The sequence below is a fragment of the Rana temporaria genome, chromosome 5, assembly GCF_905171775.1.
Source record: "Rana temporaria chromosome 5, aRanTem1.1, whole genome shotgun sequence".
Lineage (NCBI taxonomy): Eukaryota > Metazoa > Chordata > Amphibia > Anura > Ranidae > Rana > Rana temporaria.
Window position 1 is genome coordinate 314,849,662 of NC_053493.1, and position 17,241 is coordinate 314,866,902.

Here is a 17,241-nt window from a genome sequence, read left to right on the forward strand (position 1 = left end):
ACCGACTCCATCCTGAACTTTTGCACTTTGACAAAACAGTTGAGGGCCTTGAGATCCAGGATTGGACGGACCCCATCCTTCTTGGGGACTACAAACAGATTGAAGTTAAACCCCTGAAACCGTTCCAGTAAAGGGACCGGCACGATTACCCCCCTAACCAGCAGATCCTGAACAGCCCCAAACAGGGCCTCCCGACGTTCCAGAGGAAGCTGGAGGTTGGAAGGAAAAAATCTGTTTGGCAGACAAGAGAGAAACTCTATCTTGTACCTCGAGGAAACTACTTCGCAAACCCACCGGTCAGAAAGAAGAGACCTCCACCGAGCCGCGAAGCTGGCCCCCCACCCGAGAGACGGGCAGGGGCAGACGTTCATGCAGAAGCAGACTTTTCCGCAGGTTTGTTGGGCTTGCGGAACCAGGGGCGCTTCTGTCCTTCAGCGGGCGCCTTAGCGTCCTGGGAACGTTCACCTGCAACACCGGGTGGACAAAAAAAACGCTTGGGGGCGGTAAAGGAGAGCCCTTGCCTACGGCAAGGCTCCTTACCCTTACCAGATCAAGATTGTGGGAGCAGAGTGCTCGTACTTCCCGTGGCATCTTTAATGATGTCATCCAGAGACACCCCAAAATGGCGTTCACCCTTGAAGGGTAAGTCCACCAAGGCCTTTTTAGAAGACTGGTCCGCAGACCAACACTTCAGCCAGACAAGGCGATGCAACACTACCATGTAGGCCGAAGCCCTGGAGAGCAAGGGAAGCGTATCAGGGCCGACTCACAGACAAATTTTAGGCCCTGCACCAACTGGTCGGCCAGCGCCACACAGTCCGCAGGAGCATCATGCTCCTCCAACTCCTGAAGCAACAACTTTGCCTGTTCGGTAAGTGTCTGTGACACTAGAGCCCCGGCCAAGACCGGTCTCACCGCCGACCCCACCACTGTGAACATGGAGCAGGCCACAGCCTCAGCTCTCCTATCTGCGGTGTCCTTAAAAGCCGAAAACCCCTTCCACAGGCAACGTGGTCGCCTTGTTCAGTCTGGACACAGGGGGGTCCACGGACGGAGGAGAGGTCCACTTTTTTAGGAAGTCCTCCTAAAAAAAGGGTAATGGACCGCAAATAATTTCGGAACAGAAAAAAACTTTCTGCGGCCGATCCCATTCCTTGTACAAATTTTTTCCAGATAAGGAACACAAGGAAACACTTTTGCGGTGCGGGCTGGCTTGCGGAACCCAAAAGGGACCGACATCTCTGATGACTCCGCCGAATCCTCAATTTTCTTATTACCCCGCATCGCAGTGATAAGAGCTCCAACAAGCGCCCTATCATGCGCTGACCCTGATGCAGAGTCATCCTCACTGTCCATGTGGACTAGGCCTGCATCCTCTGACACCACGGAACCAGGGGTGGAAGCAGTAGCAGGGCCCGATTCCGTGTCAGAGACATCCCCAGAAGAAGAATGCGCCGCTTCAATCCTGGCAACAAACGCCTCAAGGACTGCTGTCATAGCATCCACAGAGGCCGCAGGAACAGGGGCACTAAGGGTTAACTGGTTGTCTGGGGGAGAAGCATCCGGTTCGGACGCCATGCTGATACACCAAATAGCCGCCCTTGGACTGCAAGGCAAGATCCACAGGCCACCCTCCCGGCCGCAGTAGGGAACAGGGGACCCCCCAGAGGACTCACCACCTGACCAGGCTGTACTGCTGCTGACTGCCCCAGAGTGCTGTCCTGTCCCTTAGGAAGTGTGCTGGAGCCGTTCGCGCCAATTTTCAAGGCACTAGAGGCAAAAACCCCATCCAAAATGGCCACCGACATGCAAAACAGCATGCAGTCTACAAGAAAATGGCCACTGATCGTTAATAAAGGTGCCCGGCTCCGGCAAAATGGCAACCGCGAAAGTGAAGAAAAAACACAGTTAAACACACAGTAAACACCCGGGACCCCCGGGCAGGCCCCCCCAGCACACATGGCAGCAATAAAATCAACACAGCACCCCCGATAGCAGCCACAGCCCCCAGCCACAGGATGGAGCCCGCCAGGCGGACCCCCCACCTCACGGCCAACCACCCAGAATGCGGGGAAGGAGGGAGAGGAAGGGAGAGAGAAAAGCAGGGCGGACCCCCGTTCGACCTCTCCAGGAATGCACCAGCCGCACCACCATGCCAAAGCAAGGGGACTGCTACTTACCCGTCCTGCGACCATCGGCTGGAGGCATCCCGGACAGAACATCCGCGCAGTTACGGCATGGCTGTCGACCCGGCACACTGACACGGACATAGAGCCCGGTCATATGTGTGCCCTGGAGCGTATAGCTCACCGGCCACCCCTGGAGCAACGGGGCATGTTGTGGACGGCCCAGCGCGTAGCTAAAGGCTGGCACACGCTCGATGGCCGAACTTGGGGGGACTACACGGATCGAGGATCCAGCCCGTCAGTCGGCAGTTGAATGTAGATCTCAGTATCCAAAAACGCAGGAAAACGAAAAGAAAAGCAAAAAAAAAAAAGAATCTCCAGAGCACATGGGCCCAGAAGAGCCATGTCATCTCCTTGCTAGGCAGAAAAAACTGGGGCTGCAGAACTGAGAATGGGGGATCTGCCCCCTGGGAGGTACTGTACTGTTTGGAGTGTTTAACAATTAACATGCTGTTTTTCTGCCTAGTCAATCTCCTAGAATGGAGGATAATACCCTAAGGTCAAGATGCTGCTGTGAAGAGAAAAAGTATCGGTACTTGTACTCGGTCCTAAAAAAGTGGTATTGGGACAACCCTAATTATTACTGTTTGGCTGGGCAGCTGCGCCACCTGACAGACTGGCTGGGACCAGTTACACCGGTGGTGATTGAGTCATATCTAGCCTATGTTCTTAAAATCAAACATTTGTTCATAGCACTGTAGGCACCTATGGCCGCAATAATGACATTGGCCCGCACGGTGTGGAGGGAGACCAAGAAAATTAAACATTTTCCGGGTACTAATGAGGCGCTACCACTTTGGCACAATCCAATGTTCCCCTATTTAAAGCATTTTGTAGACTCTGGATTCTGGGAGTGTAGGGGAATGGTTTCTCTGGACAATATATATATATATATATATATATATATATATATATATATATATATATATATATATATATATATATATATATATATATATAATGGAAATGTATTGGCTTCTTTTGAGGGATTGCAAAAGAAATATGAAATGTCCCAATCTACCGTTTATAAGTATCAACAACTTAGACATGTGCTACATACTCAATTTGCTACTCGTGACACTGACTTCTGTGAATACCCACCAATAGGAGTGCTTTAATCTCAGGGCCCTAGGGGACTGATCTTAACTCTGTATCTACATTTACTCTCTGCCACCACTAGTGGGGCTCCACTGGAGGTGCGCATCAAGTGGCAACAACTTGTCCCCGATTTATCTGATGAGGATTGGAAGGAGGCATGCTCCGCCCATTTATCTGTATCTCCGGCAGTCAACAATAAATTAATCCACCTTTATATGCTACATCAAACATATTTGACCCCAGTCAGACTGCACGCAATGCACCATATACCTACCTCTGCCTGCACTAGGTGCACCTGCCCTCTTGCAGATTTCACACGTGTTATGTGGCTCTGTCTAGTTCTAGTGAGATACTGGCAACAGGTGATGGAGATATTGTCTGCGGTCTTATCAATTCCTGTTCCATGTATTACACTGGTGTGTCTGCTGGGGGTCCTCAACGAGGGTAATGGCCAAGACATATTAGGATCATGCTACTGGAGACATTATTTATGGCCCGCAAAGCTGTAGCACTTAAGTGGATCCAGCCCACACCTCTATCCATACATACATGGCTTTGGATAGTAAACCAGGTATTACCCTATGAAAAACTCATTTTTGAACACAGGGGTTGTCCAACTAAGTATAATAAAGTGTGGTGTTCTTCTGCCTAACTAACACGTAACAATATCACTAAAAGATTTAAGAAATAGCCATTAATACTTTTGTGTTTCTTTGGTGTTTTCTATAACGTGTATCGGAATCAACATGGTGAGAAATGCAGAGTACTTGTAAAGACATCAAATTTTTTTTACTGTAAGATGTTCTGTACTTTTTTGTACGCTCATGTTGAGCACATTTGATAACTGTCATTGTCATGTATTTTTTTCAATAAAAAGAGTAAAAAATAAATAAAATAAAACTAATGCAGCGACCACATCTAGGATCAAGGAGCTGTAACATATTACATTTTTGCTTTTCGGTTAAATACCGCTTTAAATTAGAACTACAGGCAATTTTTTTTAATAGTTTTGAATAGAGTAAGGGAGGGTCATTTTTTTTTTTTTTGCCATCTGTGTTCAATTGGGTACATTTCTCTTCACTTCCTGTGCCATAACCAAAACAGGAAGGGAGAGGAAACATATTCATAGTGAGGAAATTTGTGATCGACACACACGTCACCAAGACTAATGCCCCACTGGATGATTTGACCTCTATTACTGTTCTTGTGGAAACCCAAAATTTGTGGTTTTCTCTTTCACTCTCAACTAAAACCCGATGAGTGTTCTGTCCTTCTCCAATCTATCCAAAATAAAATAAAAATAAATGTTTTGCCTTTAGTTATACTTTAAAGCCTCTGTGGTCAGAGTCAGCAAAAAACTGGGTGATTTCAGCCATAAAGTCTTGCTTGATTGTAGAAAACACCTTGTGTGAGTGCGCGGTGGAAGAGCTCACACCCGACTGCGCTAAGGATGACTCCGATGACAGGGCAAACTCTGGCAGCAGAGGATAACAAAATTACAGGCTGCCACAATACCCTGAATTGCAAGATCTATACTGTGCGCTGTAAAAGCAGAAACGTTTCTTCCATCACATACATGAACTTATACCACAGCAGGTATTGGATACAAAATGAAAAATTATCTCTTTAACTGGTAGAATAATCATCCTGCTCATATTACACCTGATATCAATGGGAGATCGTAAAACATTTTGAGAAAAATACGGCAGACCATAGCAAAGTAGTGTTTGTACTACATTCACAGAAAGAGCAAAAGTAAGAGCCCATTCACACTGCTGTGGCGCGGTTATCCCACATTGTGTGTGCAGTGCACTGTACCCGCAGGTAGAAGTTTTGGTGCGCTTTCAGACAGCACACCAAAACTGTATGTGGGAAAAAATCACACTGCATCAGTGTAAATAGGGCTTTAATGGAAATAGGTCTGAGTGAATGTTATATAGCTGCAGCAAAAAAAAAACACTGCCCCCAATAAAAAAACATTGGCACACAGATTTTTTTAATTTCATTTTTGTTATGTAGGTCATCAATAGAAGCAGACCTTAGAGACAGGGCTAGGACATTTAAGTGCACAAGAGAACTTACCTCAACTTCAATGGGAAATGAGTATTGGCGTTGAAGGTCGATTATATTTTCAAGTATGAGCACATTCTTAAAAAAGAAAGAAATAAAAACATGAGCTTAAATACAATCTTACACTGATAGTTTTATAAATTACCAATACGTTCATCTTTTATATGGTGTTTTTATGGTGCCCTGTGAAAAATGGCTTGAATTTGGTGGTGGGGAAGGAAAAAGGAGAAAGAAGAAAGGAAATGATTTCCACTCACTGACTAAACAAGACAAAGGAGTCATTAGCTACAGAAAACAGACATGCAAGTGGTCTCAAACCCTGAAAGGCAAGATCTGTCCTGCAAGCCATAGGAGACAGAAATCATACAAGTTCCTTTTTATTTACATCATCATGCCAACTTATACTGGCGCAGGTATGAGATACAGCTAATTAATAAATTCTTAATCTTGTAGAATTAAATCCGACTTATATTACATATGATAACAATGGGAGATCATGGGACATTTTGAATAAAATACAGCAGCCCATTGTAAAGGGGTGTGTTTACTACATTCAGTAGCAAGTACAAATGCCCCCTGCACCTTTTTTTATAAATGTACACTAATGAATTTAGTGTAGACAATTACAACTCTAGGAAAATTCAGTGATTACCTTTTCCTTTTTTTCTGAGAGAAGAAACCCATAGTAGAATTTGCTGTCAGTCTGAGTGCAGGTCACAACTGCTACAGCACAGTTATAAGCCGAACAATGGTATTCTCGCCTCTTCTCCAGGAGCTGGCTTTCACCACTCATATTCTCAGTATATGCATCATGACACAATCTTAAAAATACGATGAAGTAAAGTTACTACATATTTACAACATTATCTGTGGCTTATTCAATCTACCTAAAGTTTAAGTAGTGACTGTCAATAACTGTAGTAATTCATTCTCATTTGTGCTAGCCATGTTTTATCAAATAAAAGTAAAGCAGATTTCTAACTGACAACCCTGAATATGCAGGGGAATCTTCTGGCCACTATGAGCAGTTTGCAATTGTGATTCAGAACAGCGCAGCCTCTGCCACAGACTCATAACCCATGACATGCAGATCTTTTGCAGTAAATTCCATCAACCTAGTTGTATTTTTTAACTTGAATTATGCTTGCAAAATACAAGTTACGTTATAGCACTTACTTAATTAAGGTCTTCGTGAGTTGATTTCCTTCTACATTAGATGATCCTTCAAAAGCATGATTTATTCTGGATTGTTTAGAATATATTTCGTCTCTGGAGAGGCGGGAATATAGAACTTCCAACATTTTACAATATCCCAATTTCTTGGTAAGCTGTGTCTCAAATACGGTTTCTGATGTCTGTAAACATAAGCATTCACATATGGTTTTGCATTGGAGCTTTACATATCTTCAACAATTTTGCACAAGTTTCACCAAATACTGATCTTCAGGCTGTAGTTTAAAAGATAAGTGCACTTCAAGAGAAAGTGCACTTATCCTGTTTGCCCATTTAAACTGATCTAACATCCTTTTTCCATAAATGTATACCTTGACAGGACAGCATTGATATCCAGTGACTGTTTGCATCCTGCAATCCTGCGGGAGTGGGCGTTCCTATGCAGAGGCTAAGTGATTGACGTGATGACAAAAACGTCCCCCCCGGCGCATAAGGCGCGGCACGAGTTTCCAAAAGAAGGCGAACTGCGAGTCGGCGCTATACAGCGCATGCGCACCGACGTTCGGCTTCTTTCAGAAACTGGTGACGCGCCTTATGCGCCGGGGGGGAGTTTTTGTCATCACGTCAATCACTTAGCCTCTGCATAGGAACGCGCACTCCTGCGGGAGCCACTACCCGGAAGCCGGGGGGGGGGGGGGGGGGGGGGGAATATCTATACGACGGTATGTACAGCAAAAAAAAAAAAAAAAATCAGCATACTGTCAATGTTGGAAGTGAGCACAATGTAATGTTAGAAAAATGTTTTTAGGATGAACCTCCGCTTTAAGGACCGAGCCTATTTTTCAGACTCTGCGGTTACACAATTTTTTTTGCTAAAAAATAACTTGGAACCCCTAAACATTATAAAAAAAAATTCTAACACCCTAGAGCAGGGATATGCAATTAGCGGACCTCCAGCTGTTGCAGAACTACAAGTCCCAAGAGGCATAGCAAGGCTCTGACTGCCACAAGCATGACACCCAGAGACAGAGGCATGATGGGACTTGTAGTTTTGCAAGAGCTGGAGGTCCGCTAATTGCATATCCCTGCCCTAGAGAATAAAATGGCGGTCACTGCAATACTTTTGCATGAGATCTGGGGTAAAAAATTGTCCCTTTAAGACGTATGGGCGGAAGTGATGTTTTGATGTTGTTTCCGCCCTGCTATTGTATTGAGATGGGTCAAGGCCATCTTGCCCTCACTCGTCTCCATACCCAGCCACGGAGAGTTCCCGATCGCCTCTGCTGGCGGCTCCGGTAAGCAGCGCAGGGCGCGGGAGAGGGGCCCTCTCCCGACGCCAATAACTGTGATCTTGCGGCGAATTTGCTGCAGAGACCACCATTATCGTTTACAGGACCACCGCCTGAAGAGATGGATACCTCGGTTGTAGCAGCAGCTGCTGCCATTACTGGGATATCCCTCTTCAAAGTAAGGACGCACATAGTCGTGCGGCGGTCCTTGTATGGGTAAAACAAAAACTCCTGCCTAAAAGTACGTGTTATTGCCTATATGGCCCTGAAAACATTCCTTTTAATAAAACTTTAAAAAGACTAAAGGGATTGTTTGGGGCTCCCCTTCTGTCCCCCCCCCCCCCATAGGATCCACATCTATATCTGCGCAGGATCCTCGAGTGACGAGTCTACTTGGCTGGTACTACTTTCCTTTACACTTTTCCTCTTTTTTTTTTTATCTCTTCTCGCTTACTATCCCCCTTTCTTGTTCTAGATTTACAGACTATGTACAGAACAATTTTCTTCCTCGTGGTATGTTTAACTGATGACTGGGACCTGCATATAGGCCTATAGGAACTGCTATTGTGTTGGGCTTGTGCTCTTCTAGAGCCGTTCCTCAACCCCATTCGGTCAACCGGCTAAGCCTCATGTTTAAAAATTTCAGGATGTATCCACACCACTAATGTGGGTCTGTTGATGCTTTAGCATTTCCTATCCCTTTCCCCTTCTGTACTTGCTTTACCCCTCCTTATATCTGTGTTTGGTATTTTTGTAATGAAACTTTTAAAATTTAATAAAAAAATAAAATAAAGGGATTGCTTTAATTATATGTATATATTAGGATATGGTTAAGGTGTGCAATTTTTCTTTTAAGTATTAAGAAAAAGAAGGTTTAAAAAATCTTCATAAAACAACATTTACCTTGGTAAATTTGCTTTTGAGAGTATCCACCGAGAGAGTAATGATTTTGCAGAAGAACTCTCTCATAGCATCAAGGCTGCAGTTCCACAGGAGAGTTAGCAGGCATCTGTCAATTATAGCCTGCCTGGTTGTATTTGACAACAGATTTTCACAAGTAAACATTCCATGCAAAGTATTCATAAGGATTACTTGTCCATCACAGTTACTCCTAATGCAAAAGAAAAATATTTTAGGCACTTTTTGAAGAGGAAAACCTTTTAGATTGGTGTTCTAACTCAAGTTCTGCTTAAAGCAAATATACCCTTTATTGCATCTCTATATCAGAAACAGTGCTTTTCAGAAGACAGTGGAGGCAGAAGGGTTGATTTAAAACCTAGAGAAAATCAAAAGATGGTGTTGTGCTCCAAATATATAAGTTAAATGGCTAAAAATAGCTAGAATAAATCTACAATATGCATCGAAGGTAAATTTGTACAACAGTGATAGAGTGCAAAACTGGCAAATAAGGTGACTGTAGTGTATAAGTAAATTGAAAGACAATAACAAATGAATCCAACAGTGAGCTGAATGAAAGTGCAAAATAATGCAAATAAAGGTGACTGTAGTGTGTGAATAAAATCACATCATATGAATGGTATATGAGGCTTCAGAATTGTCCACGTTTTAGAGTGACTTTTCGGTGAGTAGATTTACACACTGAAAAGTCACCATAAGGCCCCATGCACACGAGACGCAGATGCAAACTCATCTAAACACACATTTTCAAACGCAAAAACCAGCGTTTAAAACGCCCGTTTTTGCCGCGAATTTCGCTGCGTTTTACCGCGTTTGGTTAAGAAACATCATAAGACCCTCCCTAAGCTCAAAAAACAATATTATTTAACCATTTCAGCCATTTTGTGAGACCAGAGAGTGAGTAGCAGCTGATAGAGCAGCAGTGTACATGTATTTAGCGTGTCACTTGCCACGTCACCTGCCTCAAGTTGTGCATTGTCCACGACACCTGCCACAAGTTGTGGATTGTCCACTTGCCACGTCACCTGCCATGTCACCTGGCCACATCACCTGCCACAAGTTGTGGATTGTCCACTTGCCACATGACCTGGCCACGTCACCTGCCCATGTCACCTGCCACAAGTTGTGGATTGTCCAATGGCCACGTGACCTGGCCACGTTACCTGCCACATCACCTGGCCACGTCACCTACCACAAGCTGTGGATTGTCCACTTGCCACGTCACCTGGCCATGTCACCTGCCACAAGTTGTGAATTGTCCACTGGTCACGTCACCTGCCACAAGTTGTGGATTGTCCACAATGCAAGCAATTACATTTTTTTTATGTTTTTTTATTGTTTTTCATCATTTGCCATCATTTTTGAGATTTCTAATGTAAAAAAAATAGGTCACCTTTAAAAACGCCTATAAACAAAATCGCGGCAAAACGCCGGTACCGTGTTTTGCTGCGATTTGCGTCTGAAACGCGAAAACTTTTGCGTCTGAACCCATTTTTTTGCTTCTGAAAAAATGAGCATAAACGCAACTGTGAATTGCAGTTGCACCATTTACACTCAAACAATTTTTAGCCATTTACTAATTTATTTATTTGGAGCACAACACCATCTTTTGATTTTCTCTATACTTTGCTGTGGGTAGCGATTGGCCCATTCGGTAGTTGCTGCACCTCCGACCATTGCCCATATAGACCCCATTGTAGCGCGGGAATAACTCCTTTACCCACTTGATTTAAAACCTGGTGAGGAAAAATGGAGTGTTGCCTATAGGATATACCAAGAATCTTGTTTCATTTGAGAGAATAAAATGAAATTTTGCTCTAAATTTCATAGATCCCCTTTTTCTGGGTTTTGGTGAATTAGTATTAATTTATCCTAGTAGAACTGTGAACTACTAATGCAATACTCTATCTTTGCTCTCGTTTCAGTGGCCCAAGCAAACAACTGTTGCTGTAAGCCAGACCTAACACTTCAACTTTTTTTGCAGGGAGTTACAGATTTTCTACATAATGAAGGTTTAACATTCAGAACAATTCCAAGTGGTAAGCAACTGCTAGAATAACTTATGATTAATAAATAAATCAAGGTGTTGGCTCAAGAATCTGAACAAAGTTCCTTTCAAAACAACTGTTTTTAGTGTGGCTTTGAAGGGGGGCTAAAAATTCCTTTGAGACCTACATAAATCTGCAAAAACGAAATCATTTATCATCCATTTACTCAAAAAATCAGAGATGGTATTACTTAGGTTACCTACATTTTCATAGCTCCTAATGGCATATATAAAGTATATTTTATTTATATATATACGGGGCACTGCGACACTGCAGTTGATGGGGCACGGCGATGCTGCATTTGATGGGGCACTGCAACACTGCAATTTATAGGGCACAGTGACGCTGCAATTCATGGGGCACGGTGACGCTGCAATTCATGGGGCACGGTGACGCTGCAATTCATGGCGCACGGTGACGCTGCAATTCATGGCGCACGGTGACGCTGCAATTCATGGCGCACGGTGACGCTGCAATTCATGGCGCACGGTGACGCTGCAATTCATGGCGCACGGTGACGCTGCAATTCATGGCGCACGGTGACGCTGCAATTCATGGCGCACGGTGACGCTGCATTGCATGGGGCACAGTGACGCTGCATTGCATGGGGCACAGTGAAGCTGCATTTGATGGGGCACAGTGAGGCTGCATTTGATGGGGCACAGTGAGGCTGCATTTGATGGGGCACAGTGAGGCTGCATTTGATGGGGCTCAGTGAGGCTGCGTTCATGGGCACAGTGAGGCTGCGTTCATGGGCACAGTGAGACTGCATTCATGGGCACCATAAAGCTGCATTTGATGGGCACAGTGAGGCTGCACTGATGGGTACTGATATGTTTTACGTTAATATTGTTAACGTTTGTTGTTAATAATATTTATTTTTGGAACTTAATTCTGCTTAAAACATATAACAGTGTAATTTCATGAGATAATTTACAAGGGCGTGTTTATGGGTGGACTTAGGGGTGGGGCAGGAGAGAGGTTGGGTGGTGCAACTAGTGGCTAGCAAGTCTTAAGGCCTGGCTAGTGGCTCAGGACTTGAAATTTTGAGCCTTGCACACTATGCAGGGATCGACAAATCCCAGGCGCCAGGTCGCCATGGCGACTAGAAATAGGGTCCTGGCGACTTGGCTTGGCTTGTGAGCTGGCGACATCTGGTGGTGAGCCCTTGGTATTACAAGTTATTACCACCAGATGTGTAAGCTGGCGCCATCTGGTGGTGGCCGTTGGTATTACAAGTTAAGCATTACAAGTTAAACAGCAATTATAATGTAATTTTTCACTATTTCACTGCCATCTTCTTCCCTCTAATTAGAACCCCCAAACATTATATATATTTTTTATCCTAACACCCTAGAGAATAAAATGGCGATCATTGCAATACTTTCTGTCACGCCGTATTTGCGCAGCAGTCTTACAAGCGCACTTTTTTGGGAAAAAATTACACTTAAAAAAATAAGACAACAGTAAAGTTATCCCCATTTTTTTTTATATATTATGAAAGATAATGTTACGCTGAGTAAATTGATACCCAACATGTCACGCTTCAAAATTATGTCCGCTCGTGGAATGGCGACAAACTTTTACCCTTTAAAATCTCCATAGGCGACGTTTAAAAATTCTACAGGTTGCATGTTTTGAGTTACAGAAGAGGTCTAGGGCTAGAATTATTGCTCTCGCTCTTTTCTGGCTCCTTACTTTTTTAGCTGGCTCCTAGATTCCAAGCAAATTTGTCAACCCCTGGTTTAAGTGAAGGGAACACTTAAGACGTCAACATACCAAGACATTTTAGACAATTTCATGCTTCCAACTTTGTGGGAACAGGTTGGGGATGGCCCCTTCCTGTTTAAACATGACTGCGCACCAGTGCACACCAGTCCATAGAGACATAGATGAGCGAGTTTGGGGTGGAGGAACTTTACTGGTCTCCACAGGGTAGAGACTGTCTGTGCATACAGCTGGGAGGAGTGCAGGAAGATCATTTTGATTCTACTTCTATTCCAGAAAGCCCAGCTAACTGTAAGTTGGCACCAGACGTAGAAAGCTAGTAATACCTTACAACAAATGGGGATTCTTTACCAATTTCTTCTACTGCACTTTCTGTCTAATAAGTAATCGTTTCATCACTTCCTGTGATGTACCTGTGTTTGTGTAACTGTCATTATCCAGAATGGATGCAATCATGTTACAAATCTGTATGATGATTAATAGTTATTGCTCAGTGAGCTGGATACTTGATTGATATCTCAATCTGGAATGAATACAGCTATCTCTTATATTAATAGAGGAGCTCATGGGCCAAGTGTGTGCTTTTTTTCTTTTAGCTAATAACAAAGTTGTTATTTGGTGACAGGTGGAGGGTTCATACATTTTTAATGTTTGTTTCTATTGTCCAATAAACGTTTTGAATTTTGTTACTGCATAAATGTCTGGGGTCACTTTTTACCTTCTGTCCTGGGAAAACTCTCCCATTGTTCGATACAACTCAATACTGAACCCTACAGACTAAGACTGGGATGCCAATAAAGTTTGTGTAAAGGCAGGTGTCCCAATAGTTTTGGTAATATAGTGTATATAAAAATATATAGTTTTAAAAAATATTTATTAAAAAATATTCAAATCTTCACTTGAAACACTTACCTCAGAATAACAGTTTTAAAGCTTTTCTGAAACAATTCTTCTATTACATGTTTGCTGTCCCGACAAAAAATTTCTGCCATGAGCTGCAAGAGCAGCGGACTTCGAGACAACTCCAGTGCATCCAAAAACTGGAACATTGAACATATTTAGTACCCGTTTAAATTACAACAAGCTGATATAACTATTTTAATGTCATTGAGGGTCAAAACCTTCAGTATAGCAGGGCTAAATGTTTTTACTACTTTCCAACCATAGGATAACACTCTTCTCAGACCTCATCCTTTGGTTTAAGTAATTGTAAAGGTTCAATTTTTTTTTTTTTAAATAACAGACATGTTATATTATACTTACCTCCTCTGTGCAGTTGGTTTTGCACAGAGCAGCCTGGATCCTCCTCTTCTCAGGTCCCTCTTAACTGCTCCAAGCCCCTCCCTCCTTTGAGTGCCCCTCAGCCAGCAGCTTGCAACAGTGGGCACCCCAAGCTGAGTCAAAGCTCCATGTATCCATTTAGACACAGAGCCCCGACCTGGCCCCACCCCCTTTCTGTCCTGATTGGCTGACTGACTTTGTTTGACAGCCTCTGGAGCCAATGGCACCGCTTCTCTGTCTCAGCCAATCAGGTGGAGTGTCCTGAATGGCTGAGGGGATTGTGGACATCACTGGAGAGAGAAGGGGCTCAGATAAAACAAATTAGTGGGGTGCTGCTACACAAAGCAGGTTTTTTATCTTAATGCATTAAGATAAAAAAAAACTTCTGCCTTTACAACTCCTTTAACTATTCACAATTTTTGTCATTTGCTAGCATGTGCTTCAGTCGGTTATTGAAAACCTTTCATATACCTAATACACATAGACACTATATTGTGCCTATTACATATAACCTGTGTATTTTATATCATGTCATGTTCTAGAACAGGACAGAATCTAAACAGCAATATACATTACTGCATGTCAATTTAGCTAAAGTCAGTAGTTCTTTAAAAAGATTGTTCTGCAGGCTCACTAATCTGGTCACATGTATTTATGTTTTTAACACGCAGAGAGTTTGGCAAAGATCTCTTACCTTTTTCAAAGTGTCCACATAATTATTATACTTTAAGGTCCCTTTAGGAAACTCATCAGATCTCATTGGAAAATTAAAGGCAACAAACTGCTCAAGTGTATTTTTTAACTCATCTAGTCTTTCTTCTTTGAGGTTGGTAAAGAAAGGAAGAAGTATAATAGTCTGACTCTATAAAAACAAAACATGAAACCATAAGCATACTTTAATATTAAATAAAACTTAACACATTAAAATATACAAGCAACTATTAAAGTTGCTGAAAAAAATATTAAACGTTTAAAGTGTTTTTCACCCCAACATTTCATATTCCTAATTTGTGTCTGTTGTACCATGGACTTTTAGGAAAAAGTATCATTTTCTCTTTGTATTGCTTCCTTTGAAAGAAAATCCCCGGTGTTCTTGCCAGTCCCTCTGTTTTACTATTAAATACTGACCACACTAAGCGGGAGAGCACATCTTGGTCAGTTCTCAAACAATGCTGGTCACTCAGCCTTGCTCTACTCCAATGATCAGACTGGCCCTGACATGCCTCCATGCACAGTCATTCACCGTAAAGCCTAGTGTACTGTTGCTGCTTATCCCTCCAGCTCTTATGCAGCTGAGAACACATGGAAAGCAATCACTTATAAAAAAAAGGGGGGGGATTCATGATGTGCTTTTTTTATGTGTATACACAAATGTTTTGCCTTTCATTTCTATTTTAAACTGAATGGACTGTTTTACAAGGTGATTGTTTACAAATCACTTTAACCACTTCAATACAAGGCTTTAAAACCCACCTCCATACCGGGCCTATTCTGGCACTTCTTTCCTACATGTACAAATCATCATTCTTTTGCTAGAAAATTACTCAGAACCCCCAAACGTTATATATGTTTTTTTAGAAGACACCCTAGGGAATAAAATGGCGGTCATTGCAACTTTTTATCTTGCCCGGTATTTGCACAATAATTTTTCAAACGCCTTTTTTTTGTAAAGAAAAATGGTTTTTATGAATTGAAAAATAACAAAACAGTAAAGTTAGCCCAATTTTTTTGTAAAGTATGAAAGATGATGTTACACCGAGTAAATGGATACCTAACATGTCATGCTTTAAAATTGCGCACACTCATGGAATGGCGCCAAACTTCGTTACTTAAAAATCTCCATAGGCGACGCTTTAAAATGTTTACAGGTTACCAGTTTAGAGTTACAGATGAGGTTTTGTGCTAGAACATGTGTGATTTGAACAACGTTTACATACGTGGGCGGGTCTTATGTGTGCGTTCGCTTCTGAGCGCGAGCTACCGGGGACAGGGGCGTTTAAATTTTTTTTTTTTACACTTTTTAAAAGAAAAAAAATAATTTCGATCGCTTTTATTCCTATTACAAGGAATGTAAACATCCCTTGTAATGGGAATAGTGTGTGACAGGTCCTCTTTAAGGAGAGATGCGGGGTCAATAAGACCCCACATCTCTCCTCCAGGCTGGAAAGAATGAGATCATGAAAAAAAAAAATCACAGATCTCATTCTTACTAGCCGCAATTGTGGTTTGTTTACTTACGGGTACCCGGGTGTGACGTCATCACATTGCGCCCGGGCCTCCGACGGTCATAGAGATGCCTGGTGACCATCTGGTCACCAGTCATCTCTATGCCTCCCATCCGGCGCACGCGATCATCTCTCCGGGCCCCCGATGGCACGGGAGAGCCCGGAGAAGCACCGGAAGGGGGGGGATGTCCCGTCCCATCCCGCCGCCTATAAGAACGATCAAGCGGCGGATGATTGTTCTTATGGTGCACAGGATCGCCGCCGGAACAAAATGATATCTGAATGATGCCTCTAGGTGCAGGCATCATTCAGATATCACCGCACAAAGTACATGACGTCATAGGACGTCCCCCCAGGATAAGAGATCCCCTTTTTGGACGTCATATGACAAGGTGCGGTTTTGAAGTAGTTAAAAAAGGAGCTCCAGTCCCGGAAAAAATAAAAAATAAAAGTCAAAATGTATTGCTTGTTTTTTCAAAACGCTCTCAAAACCAAGTTACTCTCAAACCAAGGTTTTACTGTACTCTATTTTCTCAGTTTAAACATATTATATGTATTTTGAATAAAAATAGGATTTTTGTACTCACCGTAAAATCCATTCCTCTGAGTTCATAGACGGACACAGCAGAATTGACCTTAGGGTTATATACCTTCCTTTCAGGAGAGACTAGGCAGAAAAAACAGCACTTTAAGTGTTAAAAACACTTCTCTCAGTACAGCGTGTCCCCCGGGTACATTCCACTCTCTGGAACATCCAGCCTCAGTTTGTAGACAAGCAGTACAAACAAAGGAGGGGTGGGTGCTGTGTCCGTCATGGACAGACACAGCAGCATTGACCTTAGGGACGTCCCCAAGCAGTGTCAAAAATTTTCGAGGGGTGGGAAAAAAAACACAGCAAACCAAGCTTCACCCCAAACAAACCAGAGTTCCTCAATGGAGGACTTCAACCTTAAACTGCCGCCTGTAAAACCTTGCGGCCAAAGGGGGCATCCGAAGATGCACTCACATCCACCTTGTAAAATTTTGAGAAGGTGTGGATTGACGACCAGGTCGCCGCCTTACATACCTGTAAGACAGATGCTTGATGGCGGAAAGCCCAAGAGGCACCAATCGCCCTGGTCGAATGTGCCGTAACACTAAAGGGAGGCGCCCGCCCGTTTAGGGCATAGGCCTGGAGCACAACCTGTCTGATCCACCTAGAAATGGTGGCCGACGAGACCGCCAG

The 17,241-nt window shown here is 43.2% G+C and overlaps 1 protein-coding gene across 1 annotated transcript in view; it reads right to left on the bottom strand.

Moving 5' to 3' along the window:
• Positions 1 to 17,241, bottom strand: part of PRKDC (protein kinase, DNA-activated, catalytic subunit) — a 677,570-nt gene that overhangs the window by 302,428 nt on the left and 357,901 nt on the right. Inside the window, exons 40-45 of the mRNA XM_040354170.1 lie at positions 14,486 to 14,653; positions 13,423 to 13,550; positions 8,720 to 8,927; positions 6,531 to 6,709; positions 6,007 to 6,175; positions 5,367 to 5,432 (exon numbers count right to left, since the gene is read on the bottom strand). Of these exons, the coding sequence (XP_040210104.1) occupies positions 5,367 to 5,432; positions 6,007 to 6,175; positions 6,531 to 6,709; positions 8,720 to 8,927; positions 13,423 to 13,550; positions 14,486 to 14,653 (918 nt within the window). The remainder of the gene's footprint in view (positions 1 to 5,366; positions 5,433 to 6,006; positions 6,176 to 6,530; positions 6,710 to 8,719; positions 8,928 to 13,422; positions 13,551 to 14,485; positions 14,654 to 17,241) is intronic.